Below are 18,620 nucleotides of genomic sequence, written 5' to 3'. Positions count from 1 at the left end.
TTATTTTAGCCATTATAGTAGGAGTGTAGTGGTATTCCACTGTGATTTTAATTTGCATTTTCCTAATGAATAATAATAGCATTTTTTCACTTGTGCTTATTTGCCATCCATTTATCTTCGTTTGTAAATTGACTGTTAAAATCCCATGCTTGGACATATGCACACCCATATTCATGGCAGCATTGTTCACAATAGCAAAAAGATGGAAACAACCTAGATGCCCATCGATAGATGAATGGATAAACAAACTATGGTACATACACACAATGGAGTACTATGCAACGATAAAGAACAGTGATGAATCTGTGAAGCATCTCATAACATGGATGAAACTGGAGGACATTATACTGAGTGAAATAAGTCAATCACAGAAGGACAAATATTGTATGAGACCTCTATTGTAAAAACACATGAAGAAGTTTACACACAAAAAGTAACAATCTTTGTTGGTTACGAGAGATGGGAGGGGTGGGGGGGAGTACTAAATAGGTAATAGATAAACAGTATCTTTGGTGAAGGGTGAGACAGTACACAATACTTGGGAAACCAGCACAACTTATACAAGGAAAGGTCATGGAAGTTCCATAGACACATCCAAACTCCCTGAGGGACTGAATTGCTGGGCGGAGGGCTGTGGGAACCATGGTCTCGGGGAATATCTAGCTCAATTGGCATAACACAGTTTATAAAGACAATGTTCTACATTCTACCTTGGTGAGTAGCATCTGGGGTCTTAAAAGCCTGTGAGCAGCCATCTAAGATACTCCACTGGTCTCACCCCTTAGGGAGCAAGTGAGAATGAAAACAGGATACAAGGAAAAGATTAGTCCAAAGGACAAATGGACCACAGCTACCAAGGCCTGTACTGGACTGAGTCCAGTATAGCTAGTTGGTGCCTGGCTACCACCACTGACTGCTCTGACTAGGATCACAACAGAGGGTTCTGGACAGAGCTGGAGTAGGATGTAGAACAAAATTCTAACACACAAAAAAGACCAGATTTACTGGCCTGAAAGAGACTGGAGAAACCTCGAGAGTATGGCCCCCAGACACCCTTTTAGCTCAGCGGTGAAGTCACTTCTGAGGTTCACCGTTCACCCAGGGATTGGACAGCCCCATAAAATGGGACTAATGAGGCACAGCAGTCCAGGGACAAGGACTAGAAGGCAGAAGGGGACAGGAAAGCCGGTGATAGGGAAACAAAGGTTGAGTAAGGACAGGGTTGACGTAGTGGGATTGTTAACCATTGTCACAGAGCAACGTGTACTGTTCAATGAGAAACTATTTTGTTCTGTAAATCTTCATAAAGTGAGAATAGCAGCACAACTGGAAGAACATAATCAATGTCACGGAACGTTGCATGTAGGAATTTTTGAAATTGGTGTATCTTTGGCTATGTATATTTTCACCAAAAAAAAAAAAATAAAGGTCAAAAAGGGAGCGTGTTGACATGTCGTGGGGTTGTTAACCAATGTCATAAAACAATATGTGTACTGACTTTAATGAGAAACTATTTGTTCTGTAAACCTTCACCTAAAATACAATTAAAAAATTTAAAATGTACAAAAAATTTTTTAAAAGTCCCATGCTTGTTTTTTAACTGGCTTGTTTGTTTGTTTTTTTGATTGTCTAGCATTGAGAGTTTTTCACATAGCCTGTATACAGATCTTTTGTCAGATATGTGATTTGCAAATATTTTCTCTGAGTCTGTGGTTTGGTTTTTTATTAACAGTTGTTTTGCAAGGTAGAAGTTTTAATTTTTATAAAGTTCAATTTGCCAATATTTTCTTTTATGGATTTTGTTTTTGCTGTCATAGCTGTGATGTGTTTGTCTCACCTAAGCTCACAAAGATTTCCCCATATTCTAAAGATATTTTATCTTTGTATTCTGTATTTAGGCTTATTATCCATTTGAGTTAATTTTTCTGTAAGATATGGGGTATGGGTTAAGGTTCATTTGTTGAAAAGACAAGCCTTTCTCCATTGAATTGTATTTATACCTTTGTTAAAAGTCAATCTGTCATATTAGTGTGGTCTCTTCTGGAATCTGTTTTGTTCCATTCATCTGTTTGACCTTCACCAATATCACAATGGTTTTCTCTTAAGTATCAGGTAGTGTGAGTTCTCTAACTTTGTTCTTTTGCAAAGTTGTTTAGGCTATTCTGGTTCCTTTGGCTTTTCCAATAAATTTTAGAATAAACTTGTTGATGTATACAAAAATTTCTACTTGGATTTTGGTTGGAATTAGGTTGAATCTGTTAATAATTTGGGGAAACTTGACATCTTAACATGATTAAGACTTTCAGTTCATAAACATGGTATGTCTTTTTTAATGTCTTTGATTTCTTTCATCAGTGTCTTATAGTTCTTAGCATACAGATTCTGTAAATATTTTGTAGACTTATACCTAAGTATTTAATTATCTTTAGAGGTATGATAAATTATACCTTTTAGAAATTTTGGTTTCTAATTGTTCATTGGTAATATATAGAAGTTATTTAATTTTTGTATATTGAACTTGCATTCTGACACATTGTTTAACTCATTTATTAGTTCAGGGTTTTTTGTTTTTTTTGTAGATTCCTTGTTATTTTCTGTGTGGATAATCATGTCATCTGTGAATACAGAGAGTTTTATTTTTTCCTTTCCAGTCTGTGTGCCTTTTATTCTTTTTCTTTATTGTACTTCTAGGATGTTGAGTAAAAGCAGTGAGAACAAACAGCCTTGTTTTGGTCCCAGGTTAAAGGGGAAAGCATTCCCTTTTCACCATTAAATACTATGTTATCTGTAGGGTTTTTTTTTTTTTTTTTTTTTTTGTAAATACTGTTTATTGAGTTCAAGAAGTTCCCTTTTCTAATTTGCTGAATTTTTGTGAAGCGTAACTAGTGATTTTTGTTAAAGTTTATTATTATCATTATTATTTACATTTTATTGGGATGATCACATGGATTTTTTTCTTTAGTCCCTCCACATGGTGAATTGCAGTGATTGATTTTCAAAGTTGAAACAGCCTGGCATTCTCAAGATAAGCCCCACTTGGTCATGATGTATTATCCTTTTTATAGTTCTCTGGATTTAATTGCTACTTTCTTGAGGTTTTTTGTACTTGTCTTTAGGAGGGATATTGGTGTGTATTTTTTCTTTCCTTGTAGTATCTTTGTCTGCTTTTGTTACCAGGGAAATACAGCATAAAATAAGTTGCAGTGTATTCCATTCTCTTCTTTTGGGGGGGCAGTGTTTAGTAAAATTGATATTTCTGTCTTAAATATTTGATAGAACATTTAAGGGAATGGTACAAAATCATCTGGGTCTGGAGACTTTTTTTTAAATTAAAATTATTAAATTAAGAATTAACTTTCTTCAGTGGATGCAGAGCTATTCATGTTATCTATTTCTTCATGAGTGAGCTTTGGTAGTTTGTCTCTAGGAATTTGTCTATTCCATCTAAGTTCTTGAGCTTAGGGATTTAGGGTTCTTCATAGCATTTTCTTATCCTTTTTAACATCTGCAGGGTCTCCGCTCTTTTATTCCTGAAATCGGTAGTTGTGTCCTTTTATCCTCCCTCTCTCCTTACCCCTCTCTCTTTCTCTCTTTCCCCCCTGCCCCCTATTCATTCATTTGTATTCTCTTTCTCTGTCAGTTTGCTGTTGTTGTTAGGTGCCGTCAAGTCAGGTCCGACTCATAGCAACCCTGTGTACAACAGAACAAAACACTACCCAATCCTGTGCTATACTCACAGTTGTTGCTGTTTGATCGCATTGTTGCAGCCATTATGTCAGTCCGTATCATTGCGGGTCTTCCTCTTTTGGAAGACTAGAGATTTATTAATTGTATTGGTCTTCTCAAAGAACAAGCTTTTGGTTTCACTGATTTTTCTATCTTGTTTTTCTGTTTTCCATTTCATTGATTTCTACTCTTATCTTCATTATTTCCTTCATTCTGCTTGCTTTGGGTTTCACTTGTTCTTCTGTTTTCTGTGTATAAGGTAGAAGATTAGATTATTGATTTGAGGCCTTTCTTCTTTTTTAGCGTAAGTATTCAGTGTTATAAATTTCCCTCCAGTCAATGCTTTAACTGTATCCCAATAATTTCAAAAAGTTTTTTTTATTTTTATTTAGTTTGAAATATTTTCTAGTTTCCCTTGGGGCTTTCTTATTGATTCAAAAGTTATTTATAAGTGTATCGTTTAGTTTCCAAGTAATTGGGGGATTTTCTGTATGTCTTTCTGGTTTTTATTTTTAATTTAATTTCCTTATTATAAGGGAACAAATTTTGCATGGTTTTATTTCTTTTCAGTTGTTTTATGTTTGTTGTGGTTTGTATTATGGCCTAAAATATGGTTTGTCCTGGTGAATATTTTCTTGTATTTTAGAGTGTGTATTGTGCTCTTAATGGTGGGCAAATTCTATAAGTATCAGTTCAAATATTTCGATAGTGTTCAGGTCTTCTACATCCTTACTGATTTTCTGTTCTATCTATTCTGTGGGTATATTGTTGAATCTCCAATTTTAATTGTGTATTTGTCTCTATCTCACTTTATTTCTATTGGATTTTGCTTCATGTGTTTTGCAGTTTCATTGTTATGTACATACATATTTAGTTTTTCAGTTTACTTTATGATTTAACCCTTTTATCATTTCGTCATGACCCTCTTTGATAATTGTCTTTATTCAAAAGTTTATTTTCTGATATTCATCTAGGCACTCCAGCTATATTTTGACTAGTGTTTGGTGTATTTTTTATATCCCTTTTTACTTTTAATCTCTCTGTATAATATATATGTATATTTAAAGAAAGTTTCTTGTAGCTTATTAAGAAAATGTTCTGCATTCTACTTTGGTGAGTGGCATCTGGGGTCTTAAAAGTTTCCAAGGGGCCGTCTAAGATGCATCATTTGGTCCCAGTTACCTGGAGTAAAGGAGAATGAAGAACACCAAAGACACAAGGAAAGTATTAGCCCCAGAGACAGAAAGGGCCACATAAACCAGAGACTTCATCAGCCTGAGACAAGAAGAACTAGATGGTGCCCGGCCACCACCAGTGAACATCCTGACAGGGAACACAACAGAGTGTCCCTGATAAAGCAGGAAAAAGGGGGGGGGCAGAACTCAAATTCTAGTAAGAAGACCAAACTTAATGGTCTGACTGAGACTGGAGGAACCCCGGAAACACGGTCCCCGGATTCTCTATCAGCCCAGAACTGAAACAATTTCTGAGGCCAACTCTTCAGACAGGGATTGGACTGGACTGTGGGATATAAAGTGATACTCGTGAGGAGTATGTCTGTTAGCTCTAGTAGATACAAGAGACTAAACGGGCAGCTTCTGTCCGGAGGTGAGATGGGAAGGCAGAGAGGGTTAGGAGCGGTTGAATGGACATGGGGAATTGGGTGGAAAGAAGGAGTGTGCTGTCACAGTATGGGGAGGGCAATCAGGGTCACATAACAATGTACATACAAATTTTTGTATGGGAGACTAACTTGAAATGTAAACTTCATTTAAACTACAACAATAAACAACAACAAAAAGTTTCTTGTAGACAGTATATAGTGGGTCCTTTTTTTTCTAATTCCCAGTATAACAATCTGTAATTTAATTGGTGTGTAATTATTGACATGGTTAGATTTAAATCTACCATAATATGTATTTTTTTCTTTTTTTTTTTTTTTGTTCCTCTGTTAGCTGTTTTCTTTTGGTCTGTATGAATATTTTACTGTTTCATTTAGTTTATCTGTTAGGTTTTGGCTATATTTCTTTTTCTTATTCTTTGAATGCTTGGTCTAGGGATTACAATATATACACATAACCTTTCACTATCCGTTGAGGGTTAACATTTTGCTGCCTCAAATACAATGTCCCTTGTTGATTGCTTTACCACTCCTGCTTTACGTTCTGGTTGTTATATATATTACCTGCACATGCATTGTGAACCCCACCAGGCACTGTTAAAATTTTTGCTTTCAACTGTCATACATATTTTAAAGCACTTCAGAGGAGAAAAATAGTCTATTATATTTACCCAGATATTTTACCATTTCTGTTGGTCTGCCTTTATTCTTAAAGTTCCACATTTCTCTCTGGTATCATTTCTGTTTAGCTAGAACTTCCTTTACCTTTTCTTATACAGAATATCTGATCTCGATGAATTCTCATAGTTTTTCTTTATATGGGGATACCTTTATTTTGCCTTCATTTTTAAAAATATTTTTGCTGGATCTATAATTCTGCAATGACAGTTCTTTTCTTTCAGAACTTCCAAGACGTTCCGTTTCCTGGCCTGCATGATTTCTGATGAAAAATCTACAGGCATTCACATTGTTGTTTCCCTATGTGTAATGTTTTCTGACTACTTTCAAGATTTTCTTCTATCATTGGTTCTTATTTGGGCATTTGGGTTTTCTTTCAGATTATTTTGTTTGGAGTTTGCTGGGCTTCTTGAATCTTTACGTTTATGTCTTTCACAACATTTAGAACATTTTCAGCCTTTATTTTCTCAAAACAAAATTTTTTTTTTTCCATTCCAATGTCTCTCTTGTTTCCTTCTGGGATTCCAATGACATGATTGATGTTAGACCCTTTGATATTGCCCCACAGGTTCCTAAGACTATTTTCATCTTTTCTTTTTCTATTTATAAGGTTGAATAATTTCTAATGATCGGTCATCAGGTTCATTATCTATTTTCTCTGTTCTGCTTCATTCTGCTATTGAGACCATTTAGTAATTTTTAAAAAGTTTTAGGTATTTATGTTTTTAAAAATTATTTTTAGTGGTTTCTGTAGAGTTTGCAATGTAATTTACAGCTAATCTAAGTTCATTTTCAATTAACACTTTACCAAATAACAAGTACCCAAAAACAGAGTATTATCAATTCATCCCTCCTGTCCCTTATGGCATTGCTGTCATACGTTTCGCATATCCATAAGCTATAATCATCTAATAATATTGTTATTGTTTTCAACAAACTGTCATCTGTTAGACCAGTTAAAAGTAAGAAGAAGTAAAAGATTTTATTTTACCTTCATTTCTTCCTTCTCAAATGCTCTTCCTTTCTTTATGTATATCCAAGTTTGTGACGTGTTTCATTTTCATTCTCTCTGAAGAACTCTTCTTTTAACATTTCTTGCAAGGCAGGTCTAGTGGTAACAAATTCCTTCAATTTTTATTTGTCTGAGAATGTCTTTATTGCTCCTTCACTTTTCAGAATAATTTTGTTGGGTACAGAATTCTAGGTTGATGTTTTTCTTCTTTCAGCACTTTAAATATGCGGTCAGTTTTTCAGGTTGAATACCTTAGAGTCATCCTTGTCTCCTTTCTCTTGCTCTGTCTCCAAACCCCACATCCCATCCATCAACAATTTCTGTCAGCTCTGCTTTCTAAATATATCCAAAATCTGACCATTTATCACCACCTCTGCATAACTACATTTGTCTAGGCCTGCATTATGTTTCATCTACTTCGACTCCCTCAATAGCCTCTTTTGGACCCCCTGCTTTCACTTTTTCCTTCATACTATTACTTCTTCACATAACAGATAGATCTCCCTGTTCTCTCTTCTGTTCAGATCCCTCCAACAGCTTCTCTTCAGAGAAAAAGCCAGTTGCCCTTAGTGTCGCCACTAAAGTGCTGTGTGACTGGGCTGTGGCTGTGCCTTTAATCAATCTCCTAACCTCCTCTCTTTCCTCACTCCGCTCCAGCCACAGGACTTTCTTACTTTTCCTCATACATTATGAACATACTCAATTTTCATGCCTCAAACTATTTGCGCTTACTGTCTTCTTCCCTGGACTGCTCTTCCTGTACATATATGAATAAATCATTCCTACATTTCATCAAATACTCTGCTAAAATGCATTTTATCAGAAGCCATTCCAGACCACTCACATCTAAAATTTTCTCCCCACCTCATTTGCAAAGCAGTCTACATATATAGTTGTAGATTTTTGTGTGTGTTTGTTTTTTTCTTTTCTTTTTTTCTTTCTAGTCTTTAACTCTTTATACCCAGGCTTAATTTGAGAGTGGATATTTTCAGCAACTGGCTCTATTGAATTCTTTCAAAATGTTCAACTTTATAGAACGACAACTCTTTTTGTACTGATAAATGCACTGGCGTATATAGTATTTGGAGCCCTGGTGGAGCAGTGGTTAAGAGCTTGGCTGCTAAGTCTCCTAATTATAACAACATATGTAGTTGGCATAAATGATTTGGGAATAAACACACCTCAAACTTGGTAAAGCTGATGTCCTGACCATACAGAACTACCTGCGTTTGTATTTTCTGAAACGTACTTCCTTAGTTTTATCAGTGCCGCTCCTTGTTTTCCCCTCTTGTCTGCTTGGTGATGTGCATCACTCTTTTAGGATGCTTTCTTTCACTTCCTCTTATGTAACTTTTCCATTCCTGAACATATCTCTGTTAAAACCTTATTTCGCTTTACTGCAATTTGTTGTCTATTTGTCTGCTTCCCTTAATAGAACTCTGAGTTCCTTGAGGAAAAGAACTTTGTTGGACTCAGCTGCTTATCCTCTGTACCCAACACAGTGTCTAAAGGTGCTTCATAAATGTTTCTACAATGAAGGAATAATGTTTTACATACGAAAAAAAACAGAAGTTAAGAGGTGATAAGATACATGTCAACAATTATGCTGCTACTTAGCAGCAGACTTCGACAAGACCCATGTTTCCTGCCTGCTCGCGTCCAATGTTCTACCATTAAATGAATTTTGATTTTTAACAAAAGGACTTTTTGTCTTTTCACTTACAGACATTGATGATGTCAAGAAGTATAAACCAGGTTACTTGGAAGCTACGCTTGATTGGTTTAGACATTATAAAGTGCCAGAAGGAAAACCAGAAAACAAATTTGCTTTTAATGGGGAATTCAAAAACAAGGTGAGTTTGATAATTTTTATTTTAAAATGTACCTACCAATACATGTACAATACTTAACCTCAATTTTAAGGATTTCTTATGTGAATACTCGTATGTGTTGTTGTTAGGTGCCGTCCAGTCGGTTCTAACTCATAGCAACCCTGTGTATAACAGAATGAAACACTGCCCGGTCCTGCGCCATCCTCACAATCGTTGTTTTACTTGATTGAGCTCACTGTTGTAGCCACTGTGTGAATCCATCTCGTTGAGGGTCTTCCTCTTTTTCATTGACGCTCTGCTTTACCAAGACTGATGTCCTTCTCCAGGGACTGGTCCCTCCTGATAACCTGTCCAAAGTGTGTGAGACGAAGTCGCACCATCTTCCTTCTAAGGAGCATTCTGGCTGTCCATCTTCCAAGAGAGATTCGTTCCTTCTTCTCACAATCCATGGTATATTCAATATTCTTCACCAACACCATAATTCAAAGGCATCAATTCTTCTTCAGTCTTCCTTATTCATTGTCCAGCTTTCACATGCATCTGAGGCCATTGAAAACACCATGGCTTGGGTCAGGTGCACCTTAGTCCTTAAAGTGATATCTTTGCTTTTTAACACTTTAAAGAGATCTTTTGCAGCAGATTTGCCCAATGCAAATTTGATTTCTTGACTGCTGCTTCCATAAACATTGATTGTGGATCCAAGTAAAATGAAGTCCTTGACAACTTCAGTATTTTCTCCATTTATCATGATTTTACCTATTGGTGGTCCAGTTGTGAGGATCTTTGTTTTCTTCATGTTAAGGTGTAATCGATACTGAAGAGCATAGTCTTTGATCTTCATCAGTAAGTGCTTCAAGTCTTCTTCACTATCAGTAAGTAAGGTTGTGTCATCTGCATATCGCAGATTGGTAATGAGTCTTCCTCCAGTCCTGATGCCCCTTTCTTCTTCATATAGTCCAGCTTCTCGGGTTATTTGCTCAGCATGCAGACTGAATAAGTATGGTGAAAAGATACAGCCCTGACACACACTTTTCTTGACTTTAACCCATGCACTATCCCCTTGTTCTGTTCAAAGGACTGCCTCTTGGTCTAAGTATGGATTCCTCATGAGCACAATTAAGTGTTCTGGAATTCCTATTCTTCACAATGTTATCCATCATTTGTTATGATCTGTACAGTTGAATGCCTTTGCATAGTCAGTAAAATACAGGTAAACATCTTTCTGGTATTCTCAGCTTTCAGCCAGGATCCATCTGACATCAGCAGTGATGTCCCTTGTTCCACTTCCTCTTCTGAATCTGGCTTGAATTTCTGGCAGTTCCCTGTCGATGAACTGCTGCAGCTGCTTTTGAATGATCTTCAGCAGAATTTTACTTGTGTGTGATACCAGTGATACTGTTTGATAAGTTTTGCATTCTATTCGATCACCTTTCTTTGGAATGGATACAAATATGGATCTCTTCCAGTTGGTCGGCCAGGTAGCTGTCTTCCAAATTTCTTGGCATAGATAAGTGAGCACTTCCAGCACTGCATCCATTTGTTGAAACATCTCAATTGGTATTCCTTCAATTCCTGAAGTCTTGTTTTTCACCAATGCCTTCAGTGCAGCTTGGATCTCTTCCTTCAGTACCATTGGTTCTTGATCATATGCTGCCTCCTGAAATGGTTGAATGTCATTCAGTTCTTTTTGGTACAGTGACTCTGTATTCCTTCCGTCTTCTTTTGATGCTTCCTGTGTCGTTCAGTATTTTGCCTATAGAATCCTTCAATATTGCAGCTCAAGGCTTGAATTTTTTCTTTAGTTCTTTCAGCTTGAGAAATGCTCAGTGTGTTCTTCCGTTTTGGTCTTCTAAGTCCAGGCTTTGCGCATTTTGTTGTAATACTTTACTTTGTCTTCTTGAGCAGCCCTTTAAAGAGCAGCCTTTTAAACTCGTCTGCTCAGTTCTTTTACTTCATCATTTCTTCCTTTCAGTTTAGCTACTGTACATTCAAGAGTAACTTTCAGAGTCTCTTCTGACATCCATTTTGGTCTTTTCTTCCTTTCCTGTCTTTTTAATGACTTCTTGCTTTTTTTGTGTATGATATCATTCCACAAATCTGGTTTTCAGTCATTAATGTTCAGTGCATCAAATCTATTCTTGAGATGGTCTCTAAATTCTGGTGGCATATACTCAAGGTCATACTTTGGCTCTCGTGGATCTATTTTATTTTTCTTCAACTTCAACTTGAAATTGCACAGGAGCAATTGATGGTCTGTTCTGCAGTTGGCCCCTGGCCTTGTTCTGACTGACGATACTGAGCTTTTCTATCGTCTCTTTCCACAGATGTAGTCAATTTGATTCCTGTGTATTCCATCTGGTGAGGTCCATGTGTATAATCACCATTTATGTTTTTGAAAAAAGGTACTTGCAATAAGGAAGTCGTTGGTCTTGCAAAATTCTATCATGCTATCTCCAATGTTGTTTCTATCACCAAGGCCGTATTTTCATAGTACTAGTCCTTCTTTGTTTCCAACTTTCGAATTCCGTTCACCAGTAATTATCAATGCATCTTGATTGCATGTTTGATCAATTTCAGACTGCAGAAGTTGGTAAAAATCTTCAGTGTCTTCATTTTCACCTTGGACTTAGTGGTTGGTATGTAAATTTGAATAATAGTTGTATTAACTGGTCTTCCTTATAGGCATATGGATATTATCCTATCATTGACAGCGTTGTATTTCAGAATAGATCTTGAAATGTTCTTTTCGACTATGAATGCAACGACTTCCTCTTCAATTTGCATTCCCAGAGTAGTAGACCATATGATTGTCTGATTAAAAATGGCCAATACCAGTCCATTTCAGCTCACTAACGCCTAGGATATCGATCTTTATGCATTCCATTTCATTTTTGATGACTTCCAATTTTCCTAGATTTCATACTTCGTACTTCCCAAGTTCCGATTATTAGTGGATGTTTGCAGCTGTTTCTTCTTATTTTGAGTCATGCCGCATCATCAAATGAAGGTCCTGATAGCTTGACTCCATCCACATCATTAAGATTGATTCTATTTTGAGGAGACACCTCTTCCCCAGTCATCTTTTGAGAGCCTTCCAACCTGAGAGACTCATCTTCCGGTGCTATATCAGTGTTCCACTGCTATTTATAAGGTTTTCGCTGGCCAACTTTTTCAAAAGTAACACTGCCAGGTCGTTCTTCCTAGTGTGTCTTAGTGTGGAAGCTCAGCTGAAACCTGTCCACCAAGTGTGACCCTGCTGGTCTTTAAAATACCAGCGCCAAAGCTTCCAGTAACACAGCTACACCAAAGCCACCACAGTATGACAAACTGACAGATACATGGTGGATTTGAATGTAGAGTGATTAAAAAGTATTTTGACTAACCTTCATAGTTAAGGGTATTATTTAAATATTTTTTCAGGAAATCTCTCTAAGTGAATCAATGAGGCTGAAAATAATCTCTATCTATTTATCTATCTCCTTTATTTCAGAAAATGAAAGAAATCCATGATCAGTCTAACTTTGCAAATTATATATAAAGAAAAATCTTTCATTTACTATTTTGGGAAGGGAAAAGTTACTTACTCTTAGTGTAAATACATAGGGACTTCCTTCCTAAGTGTTTATTCTATCATGACTAAAATAAGCTGCTTTACAATTAAGAAAGCAATTGAATTGTCTTACTGTCATAGAATTTTTCTGTTAGAATGTCACAGAAATCATCATAAAGTGTTTCTAATTTGTCATAAATGGAGTAGAAAATAGCCTAAACAAGTCTAAAACATGGAATATTTTTTAAAGTTATTACCACTAAGTAAATTGCACATTGTAAACCAACATTAAGTGGGTACTAAAAAGTAAAATATGTTTTATAAGTAAAGTAAGGTGTGTTAATGAAAACTTAAAATTCACAGTAAATATTGTGCTATATAAGAATTTATTGTTGGACTCAGTATTTTTAAAAAGACACATTAACAAAACCCTTAATATCTTGAGGTGTTTATTTAGGATTATTAAATGTGAATATAAAACTATTACTTGAAACTGGATCTATAGTATTGTAAATGTTATATTTATATAGGTGTAGCATTCTGGGGGAAAATCTTAAGAATTTTTCCTCTTTGGATTAATAATGTAAGTTTTCCTTAGAAAATATTTGAAAATGTTAGACTATGCAATTAGAGTGTTTTTAATTTTGATGCTGATGTTAGATGCTTACTCATAAGCCAGGTACTAGGCTAAGCATTTTACCTACAGCATTTTATTTATCCTTTCAACAACTCTGTGATTCATATTCCAAAAAAACCGTTGCCATCAATTTGATTCTGACTCATAGCTACCCTATAGGACAGAGTAGAACTGCCCCATAGAGTTTCTAAGAAGTACCTGGTGGATTTGAACTGCTGACCTTTTGGTTAGCAGCCGTAGCACTTAACCACTACACCACCAGAGTTTCCATGATTCATATTAGAAGTCGGTAAACTTTTTTCTGTAAAGGGCTAAATAGTAAATATTTTAGCCTCTGAGGCCATATGTCTTCACTAAACCCATAGATACCATACATACGTGGTGGTTTCAGTAAAACTATATAAAAACATGCAGTGGTCTGGACTTAGCACACAGGCCCAAGTTTGTCAACCCCTGATTGAGATTGTCCCTATTATATTCCATTTTTTAAAACATTTTATTGTGTTTTAAGTGAAGTTTACAAGTAAATTATGTTCCCATTTAACAATTTTTATACAAATTGTTCTGTCACATTGGTTACAATTTTCACAGCGTGTCTGCATACTTACTATTTCCATTTGATTTTTCTGTTTCCATTGCTCTAGCTTGTCTTCCCTTCCTTGCTTTCTCATCTTTGCTTACGGGTAAATGTTGACTGTTTGGTCTCATATAGTTGATTGTTTAAGGGAGCACATTACTCACAGGTGTTATTGTTTATTTTATAAGACAATCTAATATTTAGCTGAAAGATGACCTCCAGAAATAGCTTCAATTCCAAGTTCAAAGGGTATCTTAGGGCAATAGTCTCAGGGGTTCCTCTAGTCTCTATTGGTACAGTAGGTCTGGCCTTTTTCAGGAATTTGAATTTTGTTCTGCATTTTTCTCTCATTCTGTCTGAGACCTTCTATTGCATCCCTGGTCAGAAGGGTTGGTGGTGGTAGTTGGGCACCATCTAGTTCTTCTGGCCTCAAGTTAGAAGAGGTCGTGGTTCACATGGGCTAGTAGTCATGTGGACTATGTAGTTTCTTCTTTGAGTCTTTGTTTTCCTTCATTCGCTTTTGCTCCAGACGAGTAGAGACCAATAGTTGTATCTTAGATGGCAGCTCACAAGCTTTTAAGACGCCAGTCGCTACTCACCAAATTAGGATGTAGAACATTATCTTTATGAACTATGATATGCCAACTGACGCATGAGACCATGTTGTCCCACGAGACTTTGGTCCTAAGCCTTTTAACCCAGTAAACCAATCCTACAAGTTGTACATACATGTGTAGAAAGTCTCTGTAACTGTGGCCCCTGTGTGCTTTATTTTATATACATATGGATATATATGCAGGACACACAAACGTGTATATACAGATGCCTTCAGATACACCTATACATGCACATACATTTGCTCGCATATCCCTTCCTATACACATATATGCACACATAGCTACCTATGTAACCATACACATTATTTTTTGGTTGTTATTACTGTTGTTGCAAAATTGTATATGCTATAGCATTTACTGAAATTGTCCCTTTTTCTTGTGTACTTCTTTATGTCTTCATTTACCTTGGTCAGTTGTGCAGATTTCACCCATATTTGGTATTGTCTTTCTCATCATCAAAAATGACAAGTGTCTACTATCTAAAAAAGTGATTCCCCCTCCTTTCTGTTTCCATCCCTGGTAGAACTTTGGTTTCTATATGTATATGTATATCTAGTCTTGAGTTTTTATAATAGTGCTTCTTTATTTTGGTGATAGATTTACTGATTTTCTTTGTGATTACTCTGAAATTTACCTTTATCTTCCTAAGTTTAAAACAGTCTGTTATATCTTGATATCATCCTGACTTCCTCTCCATGTGGAAGTTCTATACTACACCATTTATTCCCATTTTTTGTTTTGAAGTTATCGTCATTTACAGCTTGACATCTCTGGCTCCCCATTACCAGTTTTGCAGCTTTATTTTACTTTTGTGAAGTCTTTATCTGGGTTGGTGTCTGGATGATGCTGTTGTGTGTCTTAATCTCAGGTTGTTGTCTGATATCTTTGGTTCTATGCCCAAAGGACTCCCTTTAATATTTCTTGTATGGCTGGTCTGGTTTTTACAAATTCCCTTAATTTCTGGTTGTCTGGGAATGTCCTCGTTTTGCCATTATATTTGAAAGACAGTTTTGCTGGATGTAGGATTCTTAGTTGGTAGTTCTTTTCTTTCAGGTTTTGTATATATCATCCTATTGCCTTCTTGCTTGCTTGATTTCTGATGAGAAATCAGCACTTAGTCTTATTGGTGTCCCTTCGTAAATGATATTTCGTTTTTTCATGAGCTACTCTCAGAATTCTCTTTGTCTTTGGTTTTGGAAAGTTTGATTATGATATGTCTTGGTGAATTTCTTTTGAGGTGTATCCTTTGTGTGGTTTGTTGAGCTTATTGGATGGAAAACTTTTCATCTTTCATGATGTTTGAGAATTTTTCTGCCAATGTATTGTCAAAAATTCTCTCTATACTTTTTTTCTCTCCTCTTCTGGAATTCCTACTATGTATAAATTATCCCTCCTGATCGTTTCCCACATAACTGTTAGGCTTTCTTCATTTTTCACCATTCTTTTTTCTGGTTGTTCCTCAAACTAATTTGTACCAAGGAATTTCTCCTCTGTTTTACTCATTCTTTCTTCCATTGATTCAATTCTACTGTGTCATTCCATTAAGTTATCTATTTCTGGCATTTTATCATTAACTTTCTGCATTTCTAGTTATTGTTTTTGTGTGGTTTCTAATTGTGTATTTAGTTTGTCATTTTGTTCTTGAATTGTTTTCCTGAATTCTTCTAGGGTTTTGTCTGTGTTTTCCTTAATTTCTTTGTGGAGCCTAAATATAATGTCTTTTGAATTCTTTATCAGGTTGTTCCATTACCATTTCTTACATATGAAGGTTTTCAGCCCCTTTGTTTTGCTCACTTATTTGAGCCATCTTATCCTGTTTGTTCATATGACTTGTTATTGTCTGCTGTCTCTGAGGCATTAAGGTGTTACTCTGTTTATTTATATGTTTCTTTATTGGTATGTTTGTTTGTTTTGTCCTGATTTTTTGTTTGTTTTGTTTTGATATATCAGGATCTTTGTTCCTTCTGGTTCTCTTTAGAATGTCTTTTTTCCTTTGTATTATTTTATGTGTTATTATTTTGCGGTTCTGGTCTGTGTGTGACTTTGGTGGAGTCTGTTGGCTGGACATGATTTCCTCTCACTAGTGGGTATGGTGGGTGTCACCCACATGTGAGTCCTCTGTGGTTAGGCTTGTATGTCTTCCTTTACTGGATTGAGTGGAGGTGGGAGAGCAGATTCTTTCCCTGATATGGAATGACAAATGTTGCATCGTCAGGATCCCTCCACAGCCCTTGTGAGACCATAAGGTCCTTTTAGAACTGGTGTTACCAGTTAGTGTCTGCTCTGAAGGTCAGGGGAGGATGTCTCCGTAGCCGTTGTGAGGGAGTGCTACCTGAATGGACAGGCTAGGCCCTCTGTGTGTGCATGAATTTACGTCTCAGTAAGTGGTGGGGGATCAGGGCTTTCAGTGCATGTGCAGTTGGCCTGCAGAAGCTGTTTGGGTGTGGGATGTGTGACGTTGCAGCCAGGCAGACATTAGATGAGGGTACTAGGATCTTCTGCTCATCATTTGGCAGGGGTATAGCTTGTGCCTATCGGGATGTGGCAGGCATTGCTGATGAGGTGATGTGCCTGTCTGGCTGATCCCTGGGCTTGGGTGCAGGGAGTGTTCTCACCAGTTACCAGGTTATGGGCAATGTGTGTGTGTGCCGCCAGTTGCCCGGTGATTGGGGCAGGGGTATATGGGTCACCGGGTGGGTGGCACGGGAGCATTTGCTGCCATTCACCAGGTTGGCAGCACAGGAGTGCTTGTTGCCAATCACTGGGTGGGGCAGGGAGGTGGGGGGGACTCACACCACTAGACTGGTGGCCCATGAGTGTGTGCTACCCATCACCAGTCTGGTTGTGCAGGAGTGTGCCACCAATCACTGGGTGGGCGGGATGGGGGGCAAGTGGGAGTGACTGGGCACACACCACCAGCTGCAGATCTGGTGGCTTGGGAGTCCGCACCACCTGTCACCAGGGGAGTGGGGCAGTGGGGAGGGCGCTTGCCAGTGTTCGCCAGTCCGGCAGTGCTGGAGTGCATGCTGCCCCAGTGGGCAGGGTAGTTGAGGGGGCAGGCAGGGCAGGTACATGCCATCAGTCGCCAGTCTGGTGGCACAGGAGTGTACACCACAGATTGCCTGATAGGGGCGGATGGCAGCAGGGGGTGTTGCCGTTTGTTGCCAGACAGGCAGGGGTACACACCATTGGTCACCTGGAGGGCTGGGAGGTAGGAAGGGAGCATGCTCCTCTGCTGGCGTGGAAACTAGGGCACTCCCTGTAGAGTGCAGCTGGCGATCAAGATCGGGCCCCTACCAAATGCATGGGGAAGGCCTGTCTGGATTCCTGTCAGGTGGGGGATCTCCAGTTGCCACTCTATGGATCCTATGCTCCACGGGTGCCACCCACTCAAATGATCAAGGACCACTGCTGGTGAGTAGTTCTGTCCCTAGTTCCTGGTTTCCTACCTGCTCTGTTGTTGCCTGGATCCTTGGAGCTCTTGCCTGCCTTCCTGCACTTTCCCTTCCTTAGATCCAGTTCATCTTCTCTCACCTTGCTTCACTCCAGGTTCATCTACATAGTATCTCTGCCTCCCATTGGGGATTCTGTGCAGTTGCCTTCCTGTGCGCTTCACCCAGAAACGCTGCTTGCTTTGTCTCAAGATGGCCATGCTGCATGAAGCTGGCTGGCAGGGTGCCTACAATCCGTAAATCTCCTTGTCGGCTGTTTTCATTCAGTTTGTCCTTCCGTTCGGTACGCGATCTAATTCTTCATCCTTCCATTTGCTGCTCAGGGTTCTCAGATTGTCACCGGTATCTGTTTCACTTGGTTTCTCGGGTCTTTGCTGTAGGGAAACGTCATGGTGTGTTTGATTAAGCCGTCATCTTCAAGATTATCCTCATCACATTTCATTTTATAGATGAAGAAACTGAGGTTTAGTGAAATTAAGTAACTTGCCCAAAATCACACAACTGATAAGTGAGGAAGCCAGAATTTATGCTTGGGTTTGCCTGACTTCAGAGCTCTTGCCCTTCACAATTAGGCTGTCATAGCTGTAACAGTTCTGTGTTAGTAATAGAATTAACAGACCGAAGAAATTAACAATATGATTGGTGTATCTTTTTTTTTTTTTTTTTTGGTTTGTAACTAGGCTTTTGCTCTTGAAGTTATTAAATCTACTCATGAATGTTGGAAAGCATTGCTTATGAAGAAGTGTGATAGAGGGACTATAAATTGGTAAGAATTTGTCTTTTCTATGTATTTTATTATTAATTGGTAATAAACAGCCATATAGTATCACTGAGATCTGATGTTTTAAGAGAAATGTAATTTTTTTTTTTCCATTTAAAAAATACCTATGAAACTCCTTTTCAAAGGGTATTACTGAA

At 37.6% G+C, this 18,620-nt stretch overlaps 1 protein-coding gene across 4 annotated transcripts in view; it reads left to right on the top strand.

The window, feature by feature from the left end:
- The window catches only part of PPA2 (inorganic pyrophosphatase 2), a 127,135-nt gene that overhangs the window by 88,696 nt on the left and 19,819 nt on the right, over window positions 1–18,620 (top strand). For all 4 annotated transcript variants that reach the window (XM_004380203.3, XM_023734764.1, XM_023734763.1 and 1 more), the window contains 2 exons: window positions 8,763–8,890; window positions 18,383–18,468. In XM_004380203.3, coding sequence (XP_004380260.2) covers window positions 8,763–8,890; window positions 18,383–18,468 — 214 coding nt within the window. The remainder of the gene's footprint in view (window positions 1–8,762; window positions 8,891–18,382; window positions 18,469–18,620) is intronic.

Source organism: Trichechus manatus, unplaced genomic scaffold (assembly GCF_000243295.1).
Source record: "Trichechus manatus latirostris isolate Lorelei unplaced genomic scaffold, TriManLat1.0 scaffold00071, whole genome shotgun sequence".
In the NCBI taxonomy this organism is placed as follows: Eukaryota; Metazoa; Chordata; class Mammalia; order Sirenia; family Trichechidae; genus Trichechus; species Trichechus manatus.
The sequence above is the reverse complement of the archived record's forward strand: the minus strand, read 5'-3'. Positions and strand labels throughout refer to the sequence as shown.